Raw genomic sequence first — 25,539 nt, 5'->3', positions numbered from 1 at the left:
AAACACTGCAAATGCAAAGTTGGTGAAGGAGCTGCATAACCTTTTTGTACAAACCTTGGTCTCACCTTGTGTATATATTGGACTGAGACTGGACAATTGGCTCCCCAATACAGCTATTTCTTCAGCTATTTAAGGAACCAGTGGGGCCCAGAGCTTAGAGGGCTGCGCCTATACTCATAGAATCTGGAGTTACAGTACGTAACTAACGTTCTTCGCCTGTCCGGTACCTTAAGCACAAACACACATCCTCTTCACAAGATTAAATGAATTTCAGGGGAAGTTTGTGACTCAAGTGTTGACATCAAATAGTCTAACTTCAATGAAGAGCTGGAACAAGTTCATACACAATATGAATACTGTCAGATAGATGTTTTTTTCCCCCCCTTTAACTTCAAAGTCATTAAGTATGGGAAACATACTGTACAAAGCATGGCCTTAAAAAGAGGTTATGTGTTTGAGGCTCAAAGACGGATATGGTTTTGTTAAAAAAAAAAGAAAAAAACATTCAATTTAAACACTTGTTTAGATAATTTTGAAGTGTTACCTTTGCACATTTAATGGCGGTCTTCAAGAATAATGCAGATACTTACTTTTTTTATATGTTTCAGAGAAACAAAGACAAACAATTTTTAAAAAATTTAATATCATCGTTTGACCGTATGCCTGGTTTACGTGATTCTGAATGATAAACGTCCATTTCCATAAATCCAATGGATGTTTGAATCTAATGTAACATGTCACTGTGTGACGGAACCACTCAAACATGCACAGAGAGAGAGAGTGAAACCCCAGCAAGACACTGCAAATTCAGATACCAGTGTGTATAAAACGCAGACATACATATTAAAGCAAATTACTTTTACTGTGCATTTGAACAGAAGGTTTGAAATATCATTAAAAATGATCCATTTAAAAGCAAATGCTAGGGATTACATTATAACTTGTGTTTGCAATGAATAACTAGATCAAACTGCTGTGACTATTACTGACAACTTTTGTTCTTTAGAATTTTTCTCTGCTATTGTTACATGAAACCATTCAAACATTACCTTGCTCTTCTCCTGGTTAACTTCTTCTCCAGGGCAACTGGATCTGAGTTTACTTTTGCTCTGTGATGTACAGCACTTTCTCTATTAGACAATAGCATTGAGGAATACAAAAGTAAACACAGTGACAACATTTAATTAATGAATTAATGAATTCATTCATTAATTTAAAACAAATTATGTCAAATACATTTGTTAACATTTTTATGTTACTTTTTTCTTTGGACTTTTGCTTTGGACAGAATACTGAATGACATTTTCACACTTTAGAGCTGGACATTAGCTGGACGCTGGATTCCAGCCTGCTGGCAGCTTAAGAGCCTCCGGGGCAATTTCAGATGGCTACGACTGTATATTCTACTGTATGTATTTGCCATGTTATAGAAATTGGTTATGATCATGTTACAGTTGATTATAGTAAAACTGTCTGACAAATGTAAATAAACCATATAGGTGATTTTTTTTGTCTTGTTTTAGCATTTAGTCTGAAATTTTTAGTTGAGTGGGACGGTTTCAGATTTGAAGGTGGAAACTATTGCTGTCTTAAGGTGTAATTAATTACACCATCTTCCTGTGATTTTTCGCAAGTGCAGTATATGTCCATACATGTCCAACTTTCCATCACCAGAGCTTCCTCTTATTGGACACTCCCACAAAACTGTTTGTATAAAAACAGGAATCAGTGGTGATGACTTTTATCACAGGAGCAGTTCATCAAAGGAACTTCTTAGCCTCATTAACAGGTACAGGAAACAATTTTATTAAGCAACAATTAAACTGTAATAAGTGACAACAGACTCAGCTAATATTAGTTGTTATAATACATTTTACTAATGCCCTTTCCATTGAGATATCAATACTTTATAATTTCTTTTACACTCAGGTTCATCTAGTGACAGTTAGACTAATCAGTGCTGAGAATGGTTATTATTATTCTCTCCCCACCAGATTCTTCTGCTTTCCAGAGTGAAAATGAAGGATTATGAAGTGACTGTATCCACTGGCAATCGCGTCCGTGCCAGCACTTTTAACAATGTCTTCATCAAGTTGGTGGGCACAGAAGGGGAGAGCGAACACAAGTGGCTCAAGGGGGCTAAAGCCTTCAGAATAGGAGCAGTAAGTCTGAATTATCCCTCTTTATTTTTAAGTGCATAACACGCTTCCTCAACTTTACCTTTATGAGATTATTAAATACCAATTTAGAGAAGTAAACCCTTGCCAACTCACACGCCATATGCCAACAGGACATGTGCTGCTCTGCAACTCTGCAACTCTGCAACCGACCTGCTCTTTATGTAAAGTGTCAGGAGATGACGTTATATAAATAATTGAATTGAATTCAACCAACGGCCACAAAAGTGACCAAAACAATGAATAACCCCAAATCAATGAGCTCCATAATATTGGTATTTTATGCAGTGTCATTATATTGCACAAGTTTTATTTTGTCCACCCTTCTACATTCAGTAATTATATGCTAATTATTGGGATATTACAGCTCAGTTCTTGGTTATTAAATACACTTTATCTTCATATCTTGTACAAATGTTTTCAAACCATTTCTCTCATTACTCCAGGTGTCTACTTTCACCGTGTCCTGCCCCGTCTCCATCGGAAAGCTGATTCTGATAGAGCTGGACAAACAACGTCTCCTACTTTTCTCTGAAGACGATTGGTTTCTAGACAAGGTGGAAGTGAAATCCCCTGAGGGAGAAACCTACAACTTTCCCATCTACCGCTGGATCACTGACAACAAAGTGCACTACTTCAGAGAGGGAACAGGTTTGTGCTGTTCACTGACCACAGAAGACATTAAAGAAAGTTCTGAAAGCTAAACTGTAAGGAGTCTGGAGCAAATACATGCCAACATACTGTATATATCAACAATTTTAAACCTTGTTGTGGTTCTTTTTTTAAGCTCTGAAAGTCTATGATGACATCCATCCTCTTGGCCAGTACAGTCGGCAGCAGGAGCTGAAGCAGCGACAGGAAGACTATCAGTAAGAGCTCAGAGTTTATACACAGGAACAAAAAACATCCAAACCTCCTCCACCTTGGGTTGAATATATTCATGATATATAACGATAAATTAACCACCATATGACATTGTTATATCTGCCAGGGTTTATTAAAATATATTATGCTATAAAATGTTGTAAAATTGCATTATTCAGTGTCAAGTATATTATGCTTGCATACTCTAAATTAGAACTGCAGATACACTGAGTCTGTCTAAAGTTCCACACCACTCTGATTTCCTCTACTTTTCCCAGGTGGGATGTGTATGCAGAGGGAATACCTCACTGCATGAAGGCAGAAGGACCTCTTTCTCTGCCTGGTGAGGTCCGGTTCTCCTTCACCAAGGCTTCAGAGCTTTTGCTCACTGCAACCACAGGGTGAAGTCCTCAAATTCTGTCAGATATGTATCTATGTCACTATGTACGTGCCTACCTGCATATCAAAAAACGATTTAAGGCTGCATAATAAAGCTACTCTTTGCTTTTATTTTCTAGGCTGGCTGAGCTGCAGCTGGAGGGACTGGCTGATAGCAAGGAGAACTGGACTGATATCGATGATATCGCTCGGGTGTTCTGCTGCCGACACACTGACATATCAGGTACTGTCATAGTAGTTTAATTAAATAATTGATATTGTATGCATAATAGTATATATTCAACTGTAGTCATTCAGATATTCAACTGTATTTCATTATGCTACCCCCCAAAAATTATAAATGAATATAATAAATAATATGAATAAATAAGGCATTAGATATGGCTGAATGCTAAATAGTCTATTGGTTTCTTTACTTTGCTCATTAAACAGGAGGAAATGTGTATGTATCTAAACTCGTACAAGTTTCCTGATTTTAAGCTTTGCTTAAAAGTGGACAGAAGAAAACTAGTAACTATACTTATTTGCAGTGAACAGTTAAGCTAGTAACAGTGGTAGAGGAAGATTTTCGAGCCCAAACTTTGAAAGTCAAAGAAGTTAATCCACTTCTTCTTATTCCAGACTATGTCGAGGAACATTGGAAGGAGGATGCATTTTTCGGGTACCAGTATCTGAATGGTGTCAACCCCATGTTGATCCGACTTTGTACAGCCCTGCCCAGTAACTTTCCTGTCACTGATGGCATGGTCTTCCCCCAGGGTCAATGCAGCTTGGCAGATGAAATTAAGGTGATTGTCTGACTTTGATTGATCTTTGTATTTTAATCATGTTTTCCCCCATGACATGTTAAATGTGGAACTGCATGTTGCACTTACATGTTCACTCAGTATATGAAATATACTCCACGTGAGTCAAGTCATTTCTCATCCTCCCGAAAATTTCAAACAGAAAGGCAACATATACCTGTGTGACTACAAGCGTCTGGATGGACTGGAAGCAAACACCATCAATGAGAAGAAGCAGTACTTGATGGCTCCACTCGTCCTTTTCCACAAAACACTTAATAAGCTGATGCCAATCGCTATTCAGGTGAGATCAGCACCCAAATATGGCTAATAGTATAGCGGGTAGTTAGAGTAGCTTACTGAAAGGGTTCTTTAAACATGATACAGGGTTTTTTGCAAGTAGCAGCTACCATTGCTAGTATCCAGATGGCTGCTATGAATTTTCTCTCCTTTGAAAGGTTATTCATTTCTTCCTGCCTCAGCCCCAGCCATGTAAAAAAGTTCCTCCTATATCCATATCCAAGTTTGACAGGCTGACAATTGAGTCTGATGCAAAAACAAGTCAAGTCACTTGCCAAACTGTACAATACAGTATAAGACACCCACTGTCCTTAGGCTCATGATCCGGATGAGGAGGACCAGTGGAGTGATCCCTCTTCCAGGACAGACAGACATTCAATACTGTAGATGTCATGTGTAGAAACAGAAATATCATTAGTACATTTACAGTAATAGAGTGTAAACATATATGAGGAATATGGATCAGAGAAAAAGCAACATTTAAAGCCTGCCTCCCTCTTTCCCACTGTCAAAGATGTGAATTTAGACACACAAACATCAACGCTTGTAAGACTGAGAAACTGCTGTTCTGAAGTTGACCGTGTGCTCTGACCTCCACGTAGAAGGGATTAAATGAAAATATGAATTGAAAAGACAAACCTGCCAAGCAGAACAAACCTGTAGCAAAAAGGCAAACATACAGAAAATTACAGAACATTCTTAAACATTATTGGCCAGTGCTGGTAATTTATGGAATGGACTGAATGAACCACATCCCCCTTTGTTCTCCTGCAGCTGAAGCAGACTCCAGCAGATGACAATCCCATCTTTCTCCCTACTGATTCTGAGTACGACTGGTTGACGGCAAAGATTTTTGTGAGAAGTGCAGATTTCAGTGAGCATCAACTCAACGTTCACCTGCTGCGCACTCATCTGCTGGCTGAAGTTTTTGCAGTGTCACTGCTGCGCAACATCCCCGCGGTGCATCCACTGTACAAGGTAACTGCGAAGGAAAACACTGAAGTCACTGTCGTTTTTTCAACTAGCTGACTTTTTTGTATCTTCCACAGTTAATGAACCATAATGTTTTCGTGTGTATTTATTTGCAAGTATTTCACACACACACACACACGCTAAATGGTGATTTCTGACTTCATTAACATTAACATTAACAGTGTGACTAACAGAGCTCCCTCTTTCCCTCAGCTCCTCATACCTCACACTCGCTACACTCTGCAGATCAACTTCTTGGCCCGACTTCTTCTAATATCTGAGAATGGAGTTTTCACAAAGGTAATACCAACACTCTCAGTCGACCATTACCTAAACAATGATTTTATTTTCAATATAATGTACAGTATTTGTCTCTAACTATATTCCTCACATATTTGACTGTTCCCTAGTATGTAGCTTCTGGTGGAGAGGCGTTGATCACAATCCTGAAGAGATCACTGTCCTCACTGACCTACAGCTCCCTCTGCATACAAGACGACATTGCTGAGCGCGGGCTGGAGGGTGTGCCGAACTTCCAATACAGGGATGATGGACTTAAGCTTTGGGAAATCATTCACAAGTATTATTCATTCGTCATTATGTTCATAATTTGTATGTTTCTAATATTAACAGTAGTCTACCTATGCTGCTGTAAATGGCATGGACAAAATATTAGAAACATTTCTCAGTATAACACAAAAGAATGGCAGAGACCAGGTTTTAAGCACTCAGGACTGAGCCTTTTTAGAAAAGGCAAAACACCTACTTTGACATCACTGATGGGGTGTTACTTCAGCTTTAACATGCTTGGTGTCTCAACCCATTAAGAGCAGGGCTGCATCAGTTTTCAGCTGTTTGATTTATTGTTGATTTGCCCTTTAAATGTCAAGTGGCCTCAGTGTTAGATTAACAATGCCTTAAAGAGATGACAGTACAGTAAATGGGTGCTCTAAACCTTAGCTACTGGCTCTTGATTGACTAGACTCAGTTGGCTATGACATTTTCTAAATGTTCCTGAGCTACTTTAATAGAGAACCTAGGCAAGGTGAGTGGAGGAGCATCCCTAAACTCAAGCATTGAAGGTGTCCTGTAGCTATGACAGGTGTCTGAATACAACCAGGAGGTGATTATCTAAGCTAGCATAAAGACTGGAAGATCTCTCTGAACTTCAAAAGTATTCCTAGGGTTTTCCAGGGAACCATGAGTCTCCAGGAAGTCACTGCACCCAGCCACTGTTAACCAGGAAAAAGTTGCAGCCTTTAACGCCTCGAAAAACCACAGCTTGTCATTTTCATAGTTCTGTGTTTGTTTCTTAGTTTAAGCAAAAGAGATACAATATGTTAACTGGTAAAATTCAGAGGTGCTGGTAGATGGCCATTACATTGTCTTAGAAAAAAAGTGTCTTACTACTGCAGTGTGTATAGGAAATGTATAATTCAACTAGGGATGTGGTTCACTGAATTTATCCACATTTCTCAAAGGTTTGTGGAAGGAATGCTCAGCCACTACTACAAGGATGACGCTGAGGTCCAGAAAGACTCCGAACTGCAGAAGTGGATTTTGGACATTTTTGAACAGGGATTCCTTTCCCAAGCAGACACAGGTGAGCTTTAAAGAAAAGCTCAGTCTTCATGATGATAAACGTGCATATTTATGTACCAATATATAATCATAATGCAAACACAAGTCAAACTTTAATTTTAGTAATCTCAACGTCTTTAAGTAATGCCTTTTATTTTCTTTAATTTGTAGGAATTCCACAGAGATTCAGCACCGTGGCTGAGTTGGTGAAGTTTGTCACCATGGCGATCTTCACTTGCTCAGCACAGCACGCATCCGTGAATTCTGGACAGGTGAATGCTCTTAGTGCTATTTTAATGCTATTGTGGACTGGGTTGATGAGGTTTTACAGTTTTCTCTGAACTGGAGGGAGATGAATGCATTCTGGCCAAAAAAAATACATCTGGCTTTGTGTATTGTAAACAAGCATTTAATATAAGCTACAGCCATGCTAGTGGGTCTGTGAGGCTGTACTTATTAGGCACAGTGGTGCTTTGAGCACTCATAATGACAATGCTAACATGCTGATTTTTGAGCAGGAATAATGTTTACTTAGTTATTACTGTTCATCTTGAGGGGAATATGAATGTCTGAACCAAATTTAATGGCAATCAAGCAGAAAGATGTCGAGACATTTCTCTCAAAGCCACAAAGGCAAACCACATGGTAGTGCTAAGGGAAAAGTCACAGGATCACCAAAGTCATTAGGATTCATATCTACAGTCTATGGTGGGGATCATGAATGTCTGTACAAATATTTGGTCCAATCCAAATTTAATGGCAATATATCCAATAGTTGTTGAACTATTTTAGTCTGGACCAAAGTAGTGGACCGACATGGCGTGGTTTCAAAAAGTATTAATCAGTCATCTGTCAATCATTCATTCATTGCAGTTTGACTATGGTGGCTGGATGCCCAACGCTCCACCCTCCTTGCAACTTCCTCCACCAACCGCAAAGGGGACAACAAGCGAGGCCACGATGCTGCAGACGTTACCTGATGTCAACGCAACAGTTAATATAATGTCCACCTTGTGGCTTCTCAGCCAGCAGTCCTCTGACTCCGTAAGTGCCCAAGACTTCATGAAGAATTACATAAATAACATTTCTGTTCAAGTTGTGTAAAGTAGGTCAATATGTCATTAGAGCCAAAACACCCCCTTTGAGACACTGAAAAAAATCCTGCTCACTTCCTTCAACTGAACATTATATTTCCAATAGTCTATGTTTGATAAACATTTTTAAATGAATCATTCATCTCAACAGGTCCTTCTTGGCAACTACCCGGAGGACCATTTCAGTGAGGAGATTCCCCTCGAGCTGATAAAGGGTTTTCAAGGAGCACTTGCAAATGTAGCCCTCGAAGTCAGAAACAGGAGTCTGAATGTCCCATACACATACCTGTTTCCAGCAAAAGTAGAAAATAGTGTGGCCATTTGAATTTCAGAGGGTGTGACCTCTTCAGCTTTTGGCCAAAATCAGCTTCATATTAACAAAAGTGAGAAAGGGAGGAACTGCATGTTTTGTTTTTAACTAATACTGTAGTGGAAAGAAACTACTGTGATCATTGCTTGTTTATCTGTGATTTTTTTATACAGCTTAAATGATTTAACTGTAATGAAAATGTACTGTTTTAAATCATAAAACACATCCTAAACCTTCTTCTTAGTTCTTCAATGAATACATAGAGCATCTAATCAAATCAAATCATTATTTTGGATTTTGATTGTAACACTTTAGAAGTAAACTGCGTCTTATGACTTATTGTCATAATGAAGTATGAATAATTTTAGGGACCTATGTTTTGTTAAATTTACTATATGCTGTGCAATGTATCTGTATATTTGAAATATATGCAATAACTGAAGGGCAGACGAAACCTCTGAGTGAACTGTGTCCATTTCATCTCATGTGAAAACAAGTAGTCATCATTAAGAACATAATATTCTTAATTCTGTAGAAGAAAGGAGGTTCCTGTCACCAGAGAAAGAGATCTTGCTTCCCAGTTGTTTCGGTAAAACACCTTTCCTTGTTTTTCTCTCTGTATTAAAACTCTGCATTTTCTTAGCCTCAGAGAGAAGCTGCACTTTCAGCTCTGAGGTGTGTTCCTCCCATGCTGCATGAAATAAAGAACTGCTTCATAGCATCTATATTGGGTGTTTTTTCTCTCTAAAGAAAAATAATTTCCCTCACAATTACAAATGTAAAATGAAAAATGTTACGCTGCTGCATTGAAAAGTTTCTTATGGTATAAACACATGTATCTTTCATGAACAAAATGTGCCAGTTTGATATTAGCATGACTGTGCTGATGCATATTACACTCTACTGCACCACCTATCTTTTCTGAGGCAATTAGTAAATTAGTAGGCTATATGTAGTCAGTTAAATCAGTAAGCTATTAGCCAGTTCAGATGACACACGCCCACATTCAACCATAAATGGTCATTGCAAAGCACCACATGAACATTTATGCATATAAATGAGCCTGCTGATCAATCGTAGGTCACAGTGAATCATGGCACTGGTCCGTCAGCAGCAGCCATTTTACACACAATTACACAACTGAAAAAACTAAACTAAACTAACTAAAAACTAAAATCGGACTTTGATTTCAGATTTGAGGTTTATATCTATTCAAATTGAAAGGTGTTTAAGGAATATGGCTCACTACAAACATAAGTACAAATAACACTGCTGGTTCTAATGTTTATGATAACACCCGTCAAGTTTGTTCTTATAGATCACAACTTTTGCGTGGGAAGTTACGCCTCTTTCAGGCCCGTTTTGTGTATAAATGAGACCCCTGGTACCTTCAACTACACCTGGACAAGGAAATTCGACTTGACTGTAGGCTAACTCTCATGTAGCTAGCACTGGTAAGCTACTGGCTTGGTTAGACGTTATTGACGGCCTACGATTTGTTAGTTTTAAGCAATAAAATAAAACACAGAGGTTTTTAAAACTTACATGGACTCTGAGCAGCAACCCCAACACGTTTCAGAGAGAGCTGGGGGCTCGACAGCTGCTAGTCGCGCTAATGTTATCAGATAGCAGCTAGCAGCTAGCCGCAGAGAGGCGGATTCAGGCCCCCGCGGCTAGATCTCTGCAGTATCCGGATATGATGCAGGCCTGTCAATTTTGAGTTTGTGTTAGCTAACCATGTGTTCTATAGATCGGATACTGTTGGGAACTGCAAGGAGGCAACGGATATTGCCTGTGTATAATTATAACGAGAAACTAACTCTTCAAAAAAAAAAAAATCAATTAAAGGACAACTTGATTTGAAGTTCACCAACCATAGTTATGTTCTTGTCTTCTGTGCACTACTTTGTCACACAAAAACAACATTGATCATGTTCACTCAGCGGTTCCCATCACATGGCAGAGGCAGGAAAAGGATTTATTTCAAAAATATTTTGTTGATAATTTCAAGTTCATTCTGTCGATATGACAATACAGCCTTCCCATTAAGCCTGAGTAGACACATTTGGGTTGGTTTCCTACCCAGACCAATGAGGCAGTTATTTTCTAACATGACTACATACAAAGTGGGTCGAACTGCAGCATTGCTGTACACAAGTTAATGTACAACTGTTTGGTGTAAATATATCATACTTACAATCCTGCACTTGCTCTAATTATAGTCTTTGCCTCAGCCTGTGTTAACATAAACATTTACAAGCTTTAACTTTGGTTAAGCAGTTAACATTTAGTTCATGTTTTTAACCCCCTGGCTGACACTGAATAGCATAAATAAGACATTTGCTGGTAATATAATATACTACGCTGATGATCAGAATGTTCCTCTCATTCTTAGTTGTATATCATCATGACTTATGCATATATTATCCATTATCAAGATGAGGCCCTTCAAAGATATCCATCTGGGTCCTTCACCTTCTTTGCCTTAGCACTTCCTCACAATGTCTGTGGGAGCAATTGCCTCCCTCTTACCCCCAACTCCCCCAACAATCCTGGGACGGTTCCAGATCCTCAAGACCATCACTCACTCGAGACTCCAGCCAATATGTGGACATCTCCAGAGGGAAACACGGCATGACTTTCTGTCTTGCCCTTTGAAAAGGGTGTAATCATATTGTATATCCTGTCCTCTCATTTTATCATATTTCATTTTATTTAATTTTCAGTTAGTCTGTCCTTGATGTTTACTCTCACTGAACTTACCTGGAACTAAGTTGAGTCCCTGGTTCCTCTGGGCTAAACACAGGTTTGCTCAGTTGGCTGTTGTTTTGGACTGCATTTCTGTGTATCATAGAGGTGTCAAAACAACTTAAATGCATCTTTATCATTTATCATTAGAAATCTTCATTAACTGTTCAGAAGTAATTACAGTATATGTGATGAACCCGTTGTTGTTTTCTCCCTTCACTTTCACTAGTGAGCGGTTGTCATTATACCTGGTACTGTTGATAAATGATATTGTATGATGGGCAGGGAAATAGTATGACTTAACCTTGTCATCTACTGGCCGAGGTTAGGTTTGCACAACAAAATGTAGATACATCCTTTATCATCATCTTTTCTGTGCCCCAGTCACCACTTGACCCTCAAAACGTTTTGACAAACTGTTGTGTTCTGGTTTGTGTTAGCCCGGAGAAGGTGCTGCAGATAGCCTATGAGGTCCTTGAAGGTCTGGAGTTTATGAACAAACATGGTATGGTGCACAGAGCACTCAGCGCACACAATGTGCTCATGGACTGCAAGGTAAAATTTTGCTGTTTTATGTATGTCTATCTTTACTGACTGAAAGTCTGTCCACACAGAAGTCAATTAAATGATTGCTTAAACGTAATGTTGTCAATCTAAGATATATTTTTTCTTTACAGGGGAATGTCAAGCTGGCAAAGTTTGGCCTTCTTCACATGACTGATCATGGGGCCGATGTAGATTTTCCCATCGGGTACGTCTTTTTCTCCTTATTCATCACAGAGAAAGGTCCATTAGTGCTTCTCTGGAACTCTTCAACTGGTGGGACTGAGCTATATGAGCTGTCTGTTCAGGGTCAAAGGTTCATTTGTATCTGTTTGCTGTTAGTCAAATCATAAAAAAGGCAATTGACCATAACATTGATGCATAATGGCTCATCCTTTTTCACAGAAACCAGGTTTTGGGGCATCACAATAGTTTCCTGGTTCAGGAACTGTAAGAGACTGTTGGACTTTTATTCTAATCCAAAGGCCTTTGTGTTCTACCAAGTATCTCTGTGTAATATCCTTTTGCAGATTGAAAAGAGGAATGATGGCACATACCCATGACTTTCAATAAAACATCTGGATGGAAAATGCAATGAATGTAGCTGTCAAACAGCTCTGCAGATTGTTCTTTGGAGCAACTGAATGTACATCTCTTAATAAAATGTAATCACTTTACATCGAGTCGTCAATGTATTAATTTCTCAAATTAGACATAATATGGAAGGGACATAGTGTAACAGAAATTCAACTAAGTTCACTAATGAATGAAAAACTATGATGGGATGTCTCTGCACTGAGCTGTAAATCTGCTACCTCCACGAAATATGGTCTAGTGAGATTTAGCTCAGGGTACAGATTGAGGTGGACATCCCAGGCTGCCAGCAGTATGATGAGCTGCTGTCATCTCCTCAGGGCCACATCAAGTTTAGGCGTGTTTAGAAAGACTGGGTGGTCTCCCACCCAGACCTGGTCTACTGGCAGGGCCAGTCAATCCCCTGTCAATTTCTTTTGACTTGTTTTTTCTTTCTCGCTTTTTCATTTGCAAGATTCCTTATTGTACTGCACATGACTGGACACTAGATGGCGCTCATGTCACATTTTATAAACTTTTCTTTTCATCATTCCTCCATTTGAACTTCAATAGTGAGGGCAAGAAGTTTCAATAGTTATTATTATACATTATTATAATGGTGGTATTCTAACATTACAACACATTGTGCAATCTTTCTCTGCTGAGGCACATCAGACTGGAGCTCGTTTACACAACCTTGGTTTGCGTCTAAAACAACAACCAAAAATCTGTTGACATTTATGGTCACGTAGCTGCATTTCCAGTTACAGATAAGGTTGGTTTCAGTAGAATTTACTTCAGCAAACCTGCTCCCACTTGAAGCTTTCTGTTACTTAAGCTTTAGAAACATTGGCAGTCTCAGAGACAGGTGCATAACGCAGTCGAGATTAGCCTGTCTTCTTCTGGCCGCACCATAGTTTTCTCTTTTTCATGGAATATTGTTTCAGTCAGCTGATAATCATGATCAATACATTTGAATGTAGAAGAAGTTGAAATTCTTTTGACTAAAAATTAGTATTATGACCTGTTTTGATTTTATTCTTTTATTCATCATTCCTCTACTTGAACTTCAATAGTGAAGACTCTCAGTTCAGTTCTAACCTCTTAAATAAGTTTCTGCTATCACTGCAGTGAGTGTTTTATTTCTACCTTCCTTTTTATTCTTTTTGGCTTCCTTTCACACGTATGTCATACTCTTCACAGCTCCGCCATATGCCTGCATGCCTTCATCTCCAAATACTTGTATAACTCTTTCCTGAAGGACAACTCTCACGTCATTCAAGGTGAGATATACTAGAATAAGCACTTGTGTGTGGAAAAGTTACACTGCTCTGCTGTTTTTCGCACAATAATACAGTATTGTGATCTCAAAGCTTGCTTTTTTTGTTTCTCCTGATTGTAATATAAATTACACACTCTGCTTCATTTTTATGTATTATTTGTTTCCACTTCAGCCATCCAGTGTTAAAGTAGTCAAAGGCTGTCCATCTGTATCAGCAATTAGCATTTACAGGAGGTTGTTTTTCAGTCCTCAGAGTACTAATGTGTGCTGATGTGTCTGGGTTATGATATCCTCAAAGCAGGCAGCTCTACACAGACATACACAGAGACTGGAATTTGTTTGCACAACTTTGGTTGATGTCCAACCAAAATCTGTTGACATTTGTGACGACATAACTGGGATATGCAGTGTTTCCAGTTACAGATAAGGTTGCTTTCAGTTGAATTTACTTCAGCAAACCTGCTCCAACTTGAAGCTTTCTGTTACTTAAGTTTTAGAAACCGTCTTAGAGACAGGTGCATAAATCGGTCAAGATTAGCCTGTGAACCTGAGCGAAATGCATTCTTCTGGCCTTTTGGCTATACCATAGTTTCCTCTTTTTCATGGAATATTGTTTTAAAAGTCAGCTGATAACAATGATCAATACAGTTTAATGTAGTATGGAGTCGTCATTCTTTTGACTAAATAGCTGCATACAAAGTTAAAAAGTACAATACCCGTCTTTGTGACAGCGGACTACCACTGGGTGTACAATATATCTCTTTTGTAGCTCTGCACAAAATTACAATATTACATGAAGAAACACATTTTGCTTTTGCAGATTGTTACTCGGAGTTTACTACTGGCCTTTTTCCATTTTCTCTTGTTGACTACCTTGTATCTCCTTGTATCATATTCTTTGTTTTCCTTCCCTCCCTTCAGTTAAGAGAGCTATTCCCAAGAATAAGAATAATCAGTAAACAACCAAAAAATAAATAAAAAAGATTTTAAAAACACACAAACAAAAAAAAACATGAAAACAATTTTTCCCCCCCTATGTATGTAACTGATGTTCTGTATCGTATAGGCTTCGCCCGTCCGGTACCACAAGCACAAACACACACACACTTCACAAGATGAAACAATAAGGGCTCCATGCCCAGCCACTGCGCCATGCGGAATAGCACATAGAACCACATATGCACCCCAGTGGCACCGCACAATAGAATACCTGACATTCTCCATGAGGGGATGAAGGCTGGGAGCAAAATAAAGCCTACAGCTGTGAGAAAGTAAAGAGATTAAGGTTATGTAGTGTAACAGTCCAGCGAGGAGCAGAAGAGGGAAAAAAAGCAGCTCTCCATGCGCCGACAGGCAGGAGGGAGAGCGCATAAACGAATCACCCAATATCGATCACTCTGACTAAACACTCAGTACAGAAGTTCTGATGTTCACAGGTTCTTACATCAGCTCATTTAGAAAGAAGAAAACTTGTTTTAGTTATTGTTTAAATTGTGCGAAGTTAAGGGTCCCCTGATGACATAGAAGAGTGTAGGCCTGTTACCACTAACATATCATTGTGACTTATGTATCATGGGGCCACTGGTGATTCCCAATCAGCCAGCAGTCATAAATCAATCAGATTTCCAAACAACTGCAGGAGGTATGAGTATTGACTCAAGGAAACTACACACCACAATCTTGGAGTTGTGTAAGGTGATCAGTACTTCACTGGAGCAACGTTGGAAACCTGTGGGTGGGGTGAGAATTTGCAGTGATCCAGCCCCTCAGCACCCACAGACCTCCCACTGGTTCCAGGCTGAATTTCAGGGGAAATTTGTCACTCAGTGTTGACATCAAAAAGTTCATACGCAATATGAATACTGTCAGATAGATTTTTCTTCCCCTTTAACTTCAAAGTATGGGAAACATACTGTACAAAGCATGGCCTTAAAAAGAGGTTTAACCACTTATTCAGATCATTTTCAAATTTAATGGTGGTCTTCAAGAAAAATGCAGATAATTACTTTTTTATATGTTTCAGGGAAACAAAACTATAATAATCAAAACTAGTATAGAAATACAATTCTTTAAAAATGTAATATCATCGTTTGACCACATGGCTGGATTTCATTATTCTGAATGACAAACATCCATTTCTATAAATTCAACGGATGTTTGAATCTAATGTAACATGTGTGATGGAAACACTCCAACATGCACAGAGAGAGAGAGAGAAACCCCAAATTCAGATACCAGTGTGTATAAAACGCAGACATACACATTAAAGCAAATTACTTTTACTGTGCATTTGAACAGAATGTTTGAAAAATGATCCATTTCAAAACAAATGCAAGGGATTATATTATAACTTGTGTTTGCAATGAATAACTAGATGAAACTGCTGTGATTATTATTGCAATTGAAAGAATGGTACTTAAATGGGAGCATTGACTGGAATCTTAACATGCCTTGTTAGGCAACAAGAAGAGTGTCCCAGTAGCTGGACATTATCTGGACGCTGGATTCCAGCCTGTTGGCAGCTAACGAGCCTCCGGCTGGGCAATTTCAGATGGCTACGACTGTATATTCTACTGTATGCATCTGCCATGTCATAGAAATTGATTACGATCGTGTTACATCGTAACACGATCGTAGAGTCTCCAAAAGCAGAACAGGAGCCAGAGCCTTCAGCTATCAAGCTCCTCTCCAGTGGAATCGGCTCCCAGTTTGGGTCCGGGAGGCAGACACACTCTCTACTTTTAAGAGTAGGCTTAAAACTTTGCTTTTTGATAACGCTTATAGTTAAGGGCTGGCTCAGGCCTGCTTGGACCAGCCCCCTAGTTATGCTGCTATAGGCCTACACTGTTGGGGCACTTCCCATGATGCAGTGAGCTTTCCTCCTCTCCCTCTTCATCTTTGCACATTCATCACAGTCCAATGCATGTTACTAACTTTATTTCTTCGGAGTTTCTTTGTGCTTTCTCGTCTCGCAGGTTGCTGTGGATCGTGGTCCTGGTACGCCTGGGTGCTGCTGCCATGGGCCTGCCTGACTCTCATCACTACAGTTATTATGTTTAGTCGTAGTTCTGTTACTATTAAAGCTGCTATTATTAATCTCAGCTAGTATTACAGCTGTAACTACTATTATCAGTCATATTTCCAGTATTATTATAATTATAGCTGCTATTTCTACTGCTATTGCTGCCATACATCTCTGCCTATCTGTCTGTCTGTCTGTGTCTCTACGTCTATCTCTCTCTCTTTGTCTCTTTCTGTCTGTCTGTCTGTCTGTCTGTCTGTCTGTGCTTGCTCATGGTGGGAACTGTTGGGTCTCTGTAATAACATTATAAAGAGTCGGTCTAGACCTGCTCTATTTTGTAAAGTGTCACGAGATGACTTTTGTTGTGATTTGGCGCTATATAAATAAAATTGAATTGAATTACAGTTGTTTACAGTAAACTGTTTAACTGATGAATCTAAATAAACTGTATAGGTGAACTTTTTTTATCTTGACTATGACTGTCTCACATTTGAAGGTGGAAAAGCTGGTTTATCAAGTGCAGTAATGAGTCATGGATTAACTTTCCATCACCAGAGCTGATATTGACTGGACACTCCCACAAAACTGTTTGTATAAAAACAGAAATCAGTGGTGATGACTTTTATCAAAGGAGCAGTTCATCAAAGGAACTTCACTAACAGGTAAGAGAGATGCTTTATGAAACAATTTTATTAAGCAACATTTACACTGTAATCGAGAAATGATCAATTTAATATTAGTTGTTATGAGACCAGTATTTTGTTGTTTGTTTTACACTCAGGTTTGTCTTGTGACATTTAACCTAATCAGTGGTGAGAATGGTTATTTTCATTTTCTCCCCACCAGGATTCTTCTGCTTTCCAGAGTGAAAATGGTAAAGTACGAAGTGACCGTATCCACTGGCGATCGTATCTATGCCGCCACTTTTAACAATGTCTACATTAAGCTGGTGGGCACAGAAGGGGAGAGCGAACACCAGTGGCTCATGAGTTTTGCCACATCCTTCAACAGAAGTGCAGTAAGTCTGAAATATCCTTCTCTAAATGTATAACACACTTCTTCAACTTTGCCTATAAGAGATTATTAAATACCACTTCAGAGAAGCTGATGTAAACGCTCGCCAACCCAGACAACAACAGGATATGTGCTGCTCTGCAACTCTGCAACCTACGGCCACAAAAGTGACCAAAGCAACAAATAATCCCAAATCAATGAGCTCCATGATATTGGTATTTTATGCAGTGTCATTATATTTCACAAGTTTTATTTTATCCCCCTTCTACATTCAGTAATTGTATGCTAATTATTGGGACATTACAGCTCAGTTCTTGGTTATTAAATACACTTTATCATCATATCTTGTATAAATGTTTTCAAACCATTTCTCTCATTACTCCAGGTGTCTACTTTCACCGTGTCCTGCCCCGTCTCCATTGGAAAGCTGATTCTGATAGAGCTGGACAAACAGTGTCTCCTACTGTTCCCTGAAGACAACTGGTTCCCGGACAAGGTGGAAGTGAAATCCCCTGAGGGAGACACCTACAACTTTCCCATCTACCGCTGGATCACTGACAGTGAAGTGCACTTCTTCAGAGAGGGAACAGGTTTGTGCTGTTCACTGACCACAGAAGACATTAAAGAAAGTTCTGAAAGCGTAACTGTAAGGAGGCTGGAGCAAATACATGCCAACATACTGTATATATCAACAATTTAAAACCTTATTGTGGTTCTTTCTTTAAGCTCTGAAAGTCTATGATGACATCCATCCTCTTGGCCAGTACAGTCGGGAGAAGGAACTGAAGCAGCGAGAGAAAGACTATCGGTGAGAGTTCAGAGTTTATACACAGGAACAAAAAACACCCAAACCTCCTCCACCTTTGGTTGAATATATTCATGATATATAATGATAAATTAACCACCATATGGCATTCTTACAGGGTTATAACATATGTTGCAAAATTGCAGTATTGAATACATGAATACAAGTGTCAAGTATATCATGCTTGCAGATACTGCAGATACACTGGTATCTATACTGTCTAAAGTTCCTCACCACTCTGCTCTTCTCTACTTTTCCCAGCTGGGATGTGTATGTAGAGGGAATACCTCACTGCATGAAGGCAGAAGGACCTCTTTCTCTGCCTTTGGAGGTCCGCTTTTCCTTCACCAAGACTACGGAGTTTTACTTCACTGCAGCCACAGGGTGAAGTCCTCAACTTCTGTCAGATATCTATCTATGTGCCTGCCTACTTGCCTACATATCAAAATGATAGTTACAGGTATTTATATAGTTAGTTTCTTTTATTATCTAGGCTGGCTGAGCTGCAACTGGAGGGACTGGCTGATTGCAAAGAGAAGTGGACTGATATCGATGCTATCAGTCGGGCGTTCAGCTGTAATCGGACTGTCATGTCAGGTACTGAACTCTCATGGTAGTTTAATGAAATAATTGAAATTGAATGCATGATAGCAAACATTCAACTGTATTCATTCAGATATTCAACTGTATTTCATTATGCTACCTAAAAAATGTTTTTATTCCTGAGATAAGCCATTAGATTTTACTGAACACTGAATAGTCTAGGCCTCTGTACTTGGCTCATCAAATTGAAAAAGATGTGACATGAGGAAATGTGTATGTATCTAAACATGTGCAAGTTTCCTAATTTTAAGCTTTGCTCACGAGAAGACTAGTAACTGTATACTGGAAAGACAACTGACTTTGGAACAACTAAAACAGTGTCCAATCACGTCTGTGACTCTGAATTTTGTGTAACACATTGTTTCCCAGTTTCCTGTTTCACATGCAGTGAACAGTTAATAACAGTGGTACAGGAAGATTTTCTGGCCCAAACCTCAGTGAAGTTAATCTACATCTTCTTTTTCCAGACTATGTCCACAAACATTGGAAGGAGGATGCATTTTTCGGGTACCAGTATCTGAATGGTGTCAACCCCATGTTGATCCGACGTTGTACAGCCCTGCCCAAAAACTTTCCTGTCACTGATGGCATGGTCTTCCTCCAGGGTCAATGCAGCTTGGCAGATGAAATTAAGGTGATTGTCTGACTTTGATTAATCTTTGTATTTGAATCATGTTTTCCCCCATGACATGTTAAATGTGGAACTGCATGTTGCATTTACATGTTCACTCAATATATGAAATATCCACACGAGTCAAATAATTTCTCATCCTCCCTAATATTTCAAACAGAAAGGCAACATATACCTGTGTGACTACAAGCGTTTGGATGGACTGGAAGCAAACATCATCAATGGGAAGAAGCAGTACTTGATGGCTCCACTCGTCCTTTTCCACAAAACACCTGATGATGCGCTGATGCCAATCGCTATTCAGGTGAGATAAGATGTAGATTCCCCTGCAACAGGAAGCATTCGCCTTGCTGAAAGTGTTCTTTAACACACCTGCCAAGCAGAACAAACCTGTAGCAAAAAGGCAAACATACAGAAAATTACAGAACATTCTTAAACATTATTGGCCAGTGCTGGTAATTTATGGAATGGACTGAATGAACCACATCCCCCTTTGTTCTCCTGCAGCTGAAGCAGACTCCAGCAGATGACAATCCCATCTTTCTCCCTACTGATTCTGAGTACGACTGGTTGACGGCAAAGATTTTTGTGAGAAGTGCAGATTTCAATGAGCATCAACTCAACGTTCACCTGCTGCGCACTCATCTGCTGGCTGAAGTTTTTGCAGTGTCACTGCTGCGCAACGTGCCCGCGGTGCATCCACTGTACAAGGTAACAGCGAAGGAAAATACTGAACTCACTGTCGTTAGAGTTTTTTTCAACTTGCTGACTTTTGTATCTTCCACAGTTAATGAACCATAATGTTTTTGTGTGTATTTATTTGCAAGTATTTCACACTGCTAAATGGTGATTTCTGACTTCATTAACATTAACATTAACAGTGTGACTAACAGAGCTCCCTCTTTCCCTCAGCTCCTCATACCTCACACTCGCTACACTCTGCAGATCAACAACATGGCCCGACTTCTTCTAATATCTAAGACTGGAGTTTTCACAGAGGTAATACCAACACTCTCAGTCGACCATTACCTAAACAATGATTTTATTTTCAATATCATGTACAGTATTTGTCTATAACTATATTCCTCACATATTTGACTGTTCCCTAGTTTGCAGCTTCTGGTGGAGAGGCTTTGATCACAGTCCTGAAGAGATCACTGTCCTCACTGACCTACAGCTCCCTCTGCATACAAGACGACATTGCTGAGCGCGGGCTGGAGGGTGTGCCGAACTTCCACTACAGGGATGATGGACTCAGGCTTTGGAAAATCATCCACAGGTATTATAGGCAGTTTCTATGTTGCATTATCTTTATAATTTATATGATATTGATGCAAAATCATGGATGTTTTAGTGATGTGTAGTTGCCATGCTATACAGTAAAAAGACTTTTCACTAAAGTGGAAAAACGTGCTTTGCACATTGTATGACTCAGAAGAGGGTGAGGGTTGACATCAGAGAGTTCAGTACAGGATCTACTTTCCTTTTCCACTTGCTGGGAAGAAAGTAATTAATTACAACTGGTATAGTTGTATGCTAGAAACCAAGCAAAGAGCTGAAGTGATGGTAAGAAGGACAGGACAGATCAGCTGGCCAGCACAAAGGATACACATCTGTGTTAATCAGATTGCTCCAGCAAGGAGCACCAATCCTCACAGAAAAGCAACCTGAAAATACAAATGTAGGATTAGAGGGTACGTTTTATTCCATTGAGCTCATCCCGAGATTGTACTCCACACTCTGGTAAATGATGCCGGGCCATCCTGCTTCACAATGAGAGCGTAGCCTCATATTCAGACTAATCAGCCATTTTGTTACCAATCTATTATTTTGACTTTTTCTGTGGAGGTTTGATTTTGCCACTACTGATCACTAGTGAGAGAAGTATCTGGCTGCACTGACATCATTTACAGTCGACTGAGGCTGTATTAGCCAGTATGCTGTAAACTTAAATCAAGCAATTTACTGTCCAGAGAATGACAGTCAATGTTGGAGATACAATACATGTTGTTATATTTGCTGTTTCAATAAGTGATCATGCGCACCAAGGTTAGGAAAGTATAGGAAAGTAAGAGAGCCAAAACCCTGCCCTCTCTATTAGCCAGCTTTTGTTCTCTTATGTAACTCAGTTGATTTTCTCATAAAATATTTCTTTTATCAGTCATCATGTGTGTAGCAAGCCCCCGGAAGTCCACCGAGCTTTGAAGCCAACTTGACATAGTGGCCCAAAATGTCTTATTACCATAGACTTACCTTAGTGTGTAGGGTTTTCTGTCCATAATCTAAAAGGTATCAACTACTAAACTCCTATTCCCCTTCTTCTGTTCTTTCCCAATGTGTAGTATCGATCTTATCTAACTCTCAGCAAGAGAGCGAATAGGCATGTTTCCAAAAATGTCAAACTATTCCTTTAAAGGTGTATGATCCACTGTGTTAAATATTGCACCAAAGTCTCAAAAACAACAGAACTGACCATTCTAAAGAGATCAAAACGTCTAGAAAAGAGCGTCCTATTTCTGCTTTATAAGAAATGTATAATTCAACTAGGGATGTGTTTCACTGAATTTATCCACATTTATCAAAGGTTTGTGGAAGGAGTGCTCAGCTACTACTACAAGGATGACGCTGAGGTCCAGAAAGACTCCGAACTGCAGAAGTGGATTTTGGACATTTTTGAACAGGGATTCCTTTCCCAAGCAGACACAGGTGAGCTTTAAAGAAAAGCTCAGTCTTCATGATGATAAATGTGCATATTTATGTACCAATATATTATCATAATGCAAACATAAGTCAAACTTTAATTTTAGTCATCTAGACGTTTAAGTAATGCAGTTTATTCTCTCTAATTCGTAGGAATTCCACAGTCATTCACCACCGTGGCTGGGTTGGTAAAGTTTGTCACCATGGCGATCTTCACTTGCTCAGCACAGCACGCAGCCGTGAACTCTGGACAGGTGAATGCTCTCAGTGCTATTTTTGTGGACTGGGTTGATGAGATTTTGCAGTTTTCTCTGAACTGGAGAGAGATGAATGAATTCTGGCAAAAAAAGACGTGACTTTGTGTATTGTAAGCCAGCATTTAATATGAACTAGTCTGTGAGGCTGTACTTATTAGGCACAGTGGTGCTTTGAGCTAAATGCAACACATGCTACCATAGTCATAAGGACAACACTAACATGCTGACCTTGAGCAGTTATAATGTTTAGTTGGATCACAATCTTAGCTTACAATGTTGCATGTGGACAGTTGCTAATTAGCACAAAACACAAAGTACAGCTGAGGCTGATGTGATTAGTTTTGCAGGTATTTGGTCACAAACCAAAGTACTGGACATTTTGATCGGATGATGGCACTAGATGAAAAGTCAGAGGATCACCAAAGTTATTACTGTTATCTTGAAGGGAAGGGAGGTCATTAGGATTCATCCTCTGGGGACCATGAATGTCTGTACTAATTTTTAATCCAATCCAAATTTCATGGCAATACATCCAATAGTTGTTGAAATATTTCAGTGTGGACCAAAGTAGTGGACCGACTGACCAACAGATTGACATGATAAAAGTATTTATCACTCATCTGTCAATCATTCATTCATTGCAGTTTGACTATGGTGGCTGGATGCCCAACGCTCCCACCTCTTTGCAACTTCCTCCACCAACCACAAAAGGGAAAACAAGCGAGGACACGATGCTGCAGACGTTACCTGATGTCAACACAACGGTTCATGGAATGTCCACCTTGTGGCTACTCAGCCGGCAGTCCTCTGATTTCGTAAGTGCCCAAGACTTTACAAAAATCACAATCAAAAAATCATAAATAACTATAATAATAATAATTTTTGTGGGAATTATTATTTTTCTAAATGTATCATTGATCTCATCAGGTCCCTCTTGGCGACTACCCGGAAGACTACTTCAGTGAGAAGATTCCCTGCAAGCTGATAAAGGATTTTCAAGGAGCGCTTGAAGTGTTAAGTGTAAAAATCAAAGTCAGAAACAGGAGTCTGGATGTCCCATACACATACCTGGATCCAACAGAGGTAGAAAATAGTGTGGCAGTTTGAATATCAGGTGTGACCTCCTCAGCTTTTGGCCAAATTCAGCTTCATATTAACAAAAGTTAGAAAGGGAGGAACTGCATGTTTTGTTTTTAACTGATACTGTCGTGGACAGAAACTACTTCATATGATCATTACATGTTTATCTGTGATTTTTATACAGTCTTCTTGATTAAACTGTGGTGAAAATCTACTGTTTTAAATCATAAAACATCTTAAATCTCATCACATCACATCTTCTTAGTTCTTCATTGAATGCACAGGGCATCTAATCAAATCAAATTACTGTGGGAAAAATATTATTTTGCATTTTGATTGTAACACTTTAGAAGTAAACTGCTCCTTAAGACTTATTGTCATAATGAAGTATGAAAAATTTTAGGTACCTATGTTTTGTTAGATTTACTATATGGTGTGAAATGTATCTGTATGTTGGAAAAATAGGCAATAACTGAAAGGAAGACGAAACCTCTGAGTGAACTGTGTGTCCATTTCATCTCATGTGAAAACAAACACTCATAATTAAGAACATAATATTAATATTAACTTAATTCTGAAAAAGAAAGGAGGTTCCTGTCACCAGAGAAAGAGATCTTGCTTCCCTGTCCATGAGGGAGTTGTTTCTGTAATAAAATCAGTCCTTGTTTTAATCTCTGTATTAAAACTCAGATTTTTCTCCCAGTTTCTGCTGCCCCTCCACGTGACACACTTTGACCATGACTCTATCTCCTGGACTGAAGACTTGACTCTTTGCTTTTTGGTCATAGTACTTTTTCTGCTTAGCCTGCAGAGACACGTGGTTGGCCTGGGCATAGGCCTGTGACAGACAGTCATGTAGAGTTTGGACATACTCACTGTATCCACATGGCTCATTGTTGGTGGGGAGCCCAAAAATCAGGTCGACTGGGAGCCGGGGATGTCTACCAGACATTAGGTAGAATGGTGTATACCCATGTAGATGATTACTACTTTAAAATTAAAGATTTTCTTTCATTTGAATAAGGGGCACTACCTTCATGTTGAAGGAAATAAACAAACCAAATGAATCCTTAAATTGATCAGTCTCGTCAGAAGAAATTGGAATTCTTTTTGATACATTTACGTTTGTCTTCTGCTCCAAAGAAAAACACACAGACAACTTCTTGCTGCTAAATGAGCACAATTATTTAAAAATGTCTAATAACTGAATAAGAGTACATGATGAAGAACATAAACAGATGAATACAAGATCTTGAATGATAAACCTTACTCAGTGGGCGATAGTGAAGTTAGAAGCATGTGATTTCATTATCCAAACAAAAGGCAGCGTTAATGTAACATTTGGGCATCAACTTCTCTAAAGGGGATTTCTTTTATTCGACATCAACTCTTATCACAGCAGAAGATGGAGGTTTGCCAATACTTCCCGACCTGTTGAGAGAGGAGAGCGTTTCAGCTGACTTCCAAAGGTGGCTGTGCAGCAACAGCACAGTGGGAGGTGCAGGCCGGTCTGCCTGTGAGGCTCTGTCATTAGGAGCCCTGCAGCAGGTTACGCTCCCCGGTGACTCAGTGAGGAGCAGCTCTTGTTAAGCTTATGTTGTCCATTGGAGGAGGCCTTTCACGCTGATACTCTATTCTTTTGTCTGAAATTTTAATATTGCTGTTCATGTTTCCTGGACTCTTGTGAATTTAAGTTCTACGTGCAAACTTCACATATTCTTAAACATCACTATGGCCATGCAATCGTGATTGTTTGAAGTGTTTCCACAGACAGACCCGCTGGTGCACAAATGTCTTGA

At 39.3% G+C, this 25,539-nt stretch overlaps 2 protein-coding genes across 2 annotated transcripts; both read left to right on the top strand.

Moving 5' to 3' along the window:
* Positions 1-2,000: 2,000 nt before the first annotated feature.
* Positions 2,001-9,200, top strand: LOC139303334 (hydroperoxide isomerase ALOXE3-like). The gene is made up of 14 exons (XM_070927113.1): positions 2,001-2,162; positions 2,624-2,828; positions 2,965-3,046; positions 3,320-3,442; positions 3,560-3,663; positions 4,062-4,228; positions 4,389-4,529; positions 5,300-5,503; positions 5,711-5,797; positions 5,908-6,077; positions 6,979-7,100; positions 7,250-7,350; positions 7,952-8,122; positions 8,324-9,200. Exons 1-14 carry the CDS (start codon positions 2,019-2,021, stop codon positions 8,495-8,497), a joined length of 1,995 nt encoding a protein of 664 aa, XP_070783214.1. The 5' UTR covers positions 2,001-2,018; the 3' UTR covers positions 8,498-9,200.
* Positions 9,201-17,291: 8,091 nt separating this feature from the next.
* LOC139291498 (arachidonate 12-lipoxygenase, 12R-type-like) lies at positions 17,292-24,442 on the top strand. Its single transcript, XM_070913545.1, has 15 exons — positions 17,292-17,312; positions 17,497-17,668; positions 18,050-18,254; positions 18,391-18,472; positions 18,731-18,853; positions 18,963-19,066; positions 19,540-19,706; positions 19,864-20,007; positions 20,211-20,414; positions 20,616-20,702; positions 20,813-20,982; positions 22,288-22,409; positions 22,557-22,657; positions 23,305-23,475; positions 23,588-24,442. The coding sequence occupies exons 2-15, from the start codon at positions 17,522-17,524 to the stop codon at positions 23,765-23,767; spliced, it is 2,007 nt and encodes a 668-aa protein (XP_070769646.1). The 5' UTR covers positions 17,292-17,312; positions 17,497-17,521; the 3' UTR covers positions 23,768-24,442.
* The last annotated feature ends 1,097 nt before the right edge of the window (positions 24,443-25,539 follow it).

The sequence above is a fragment of the Enoplosus armatus genome, chromosome 2 (genome assembly GCF_043641665.1).
Source record: "Enoplosus armatus isolate fEnoArm2 chromosome 2, fEnoArm2.hap1, whole genome shotgun sequence".
NCBI lineage: Eukaryota > Metazoa > Chordata > Actinopteri > Centrarchiformes > Enoplosidae > Enoplosus > Enoplosus armatus.
The sequence above is the reverse complement of the archived record's forward strand: the minus strand, read 5'-3'. Positions and strand labels throughout refer to the sequence as shown.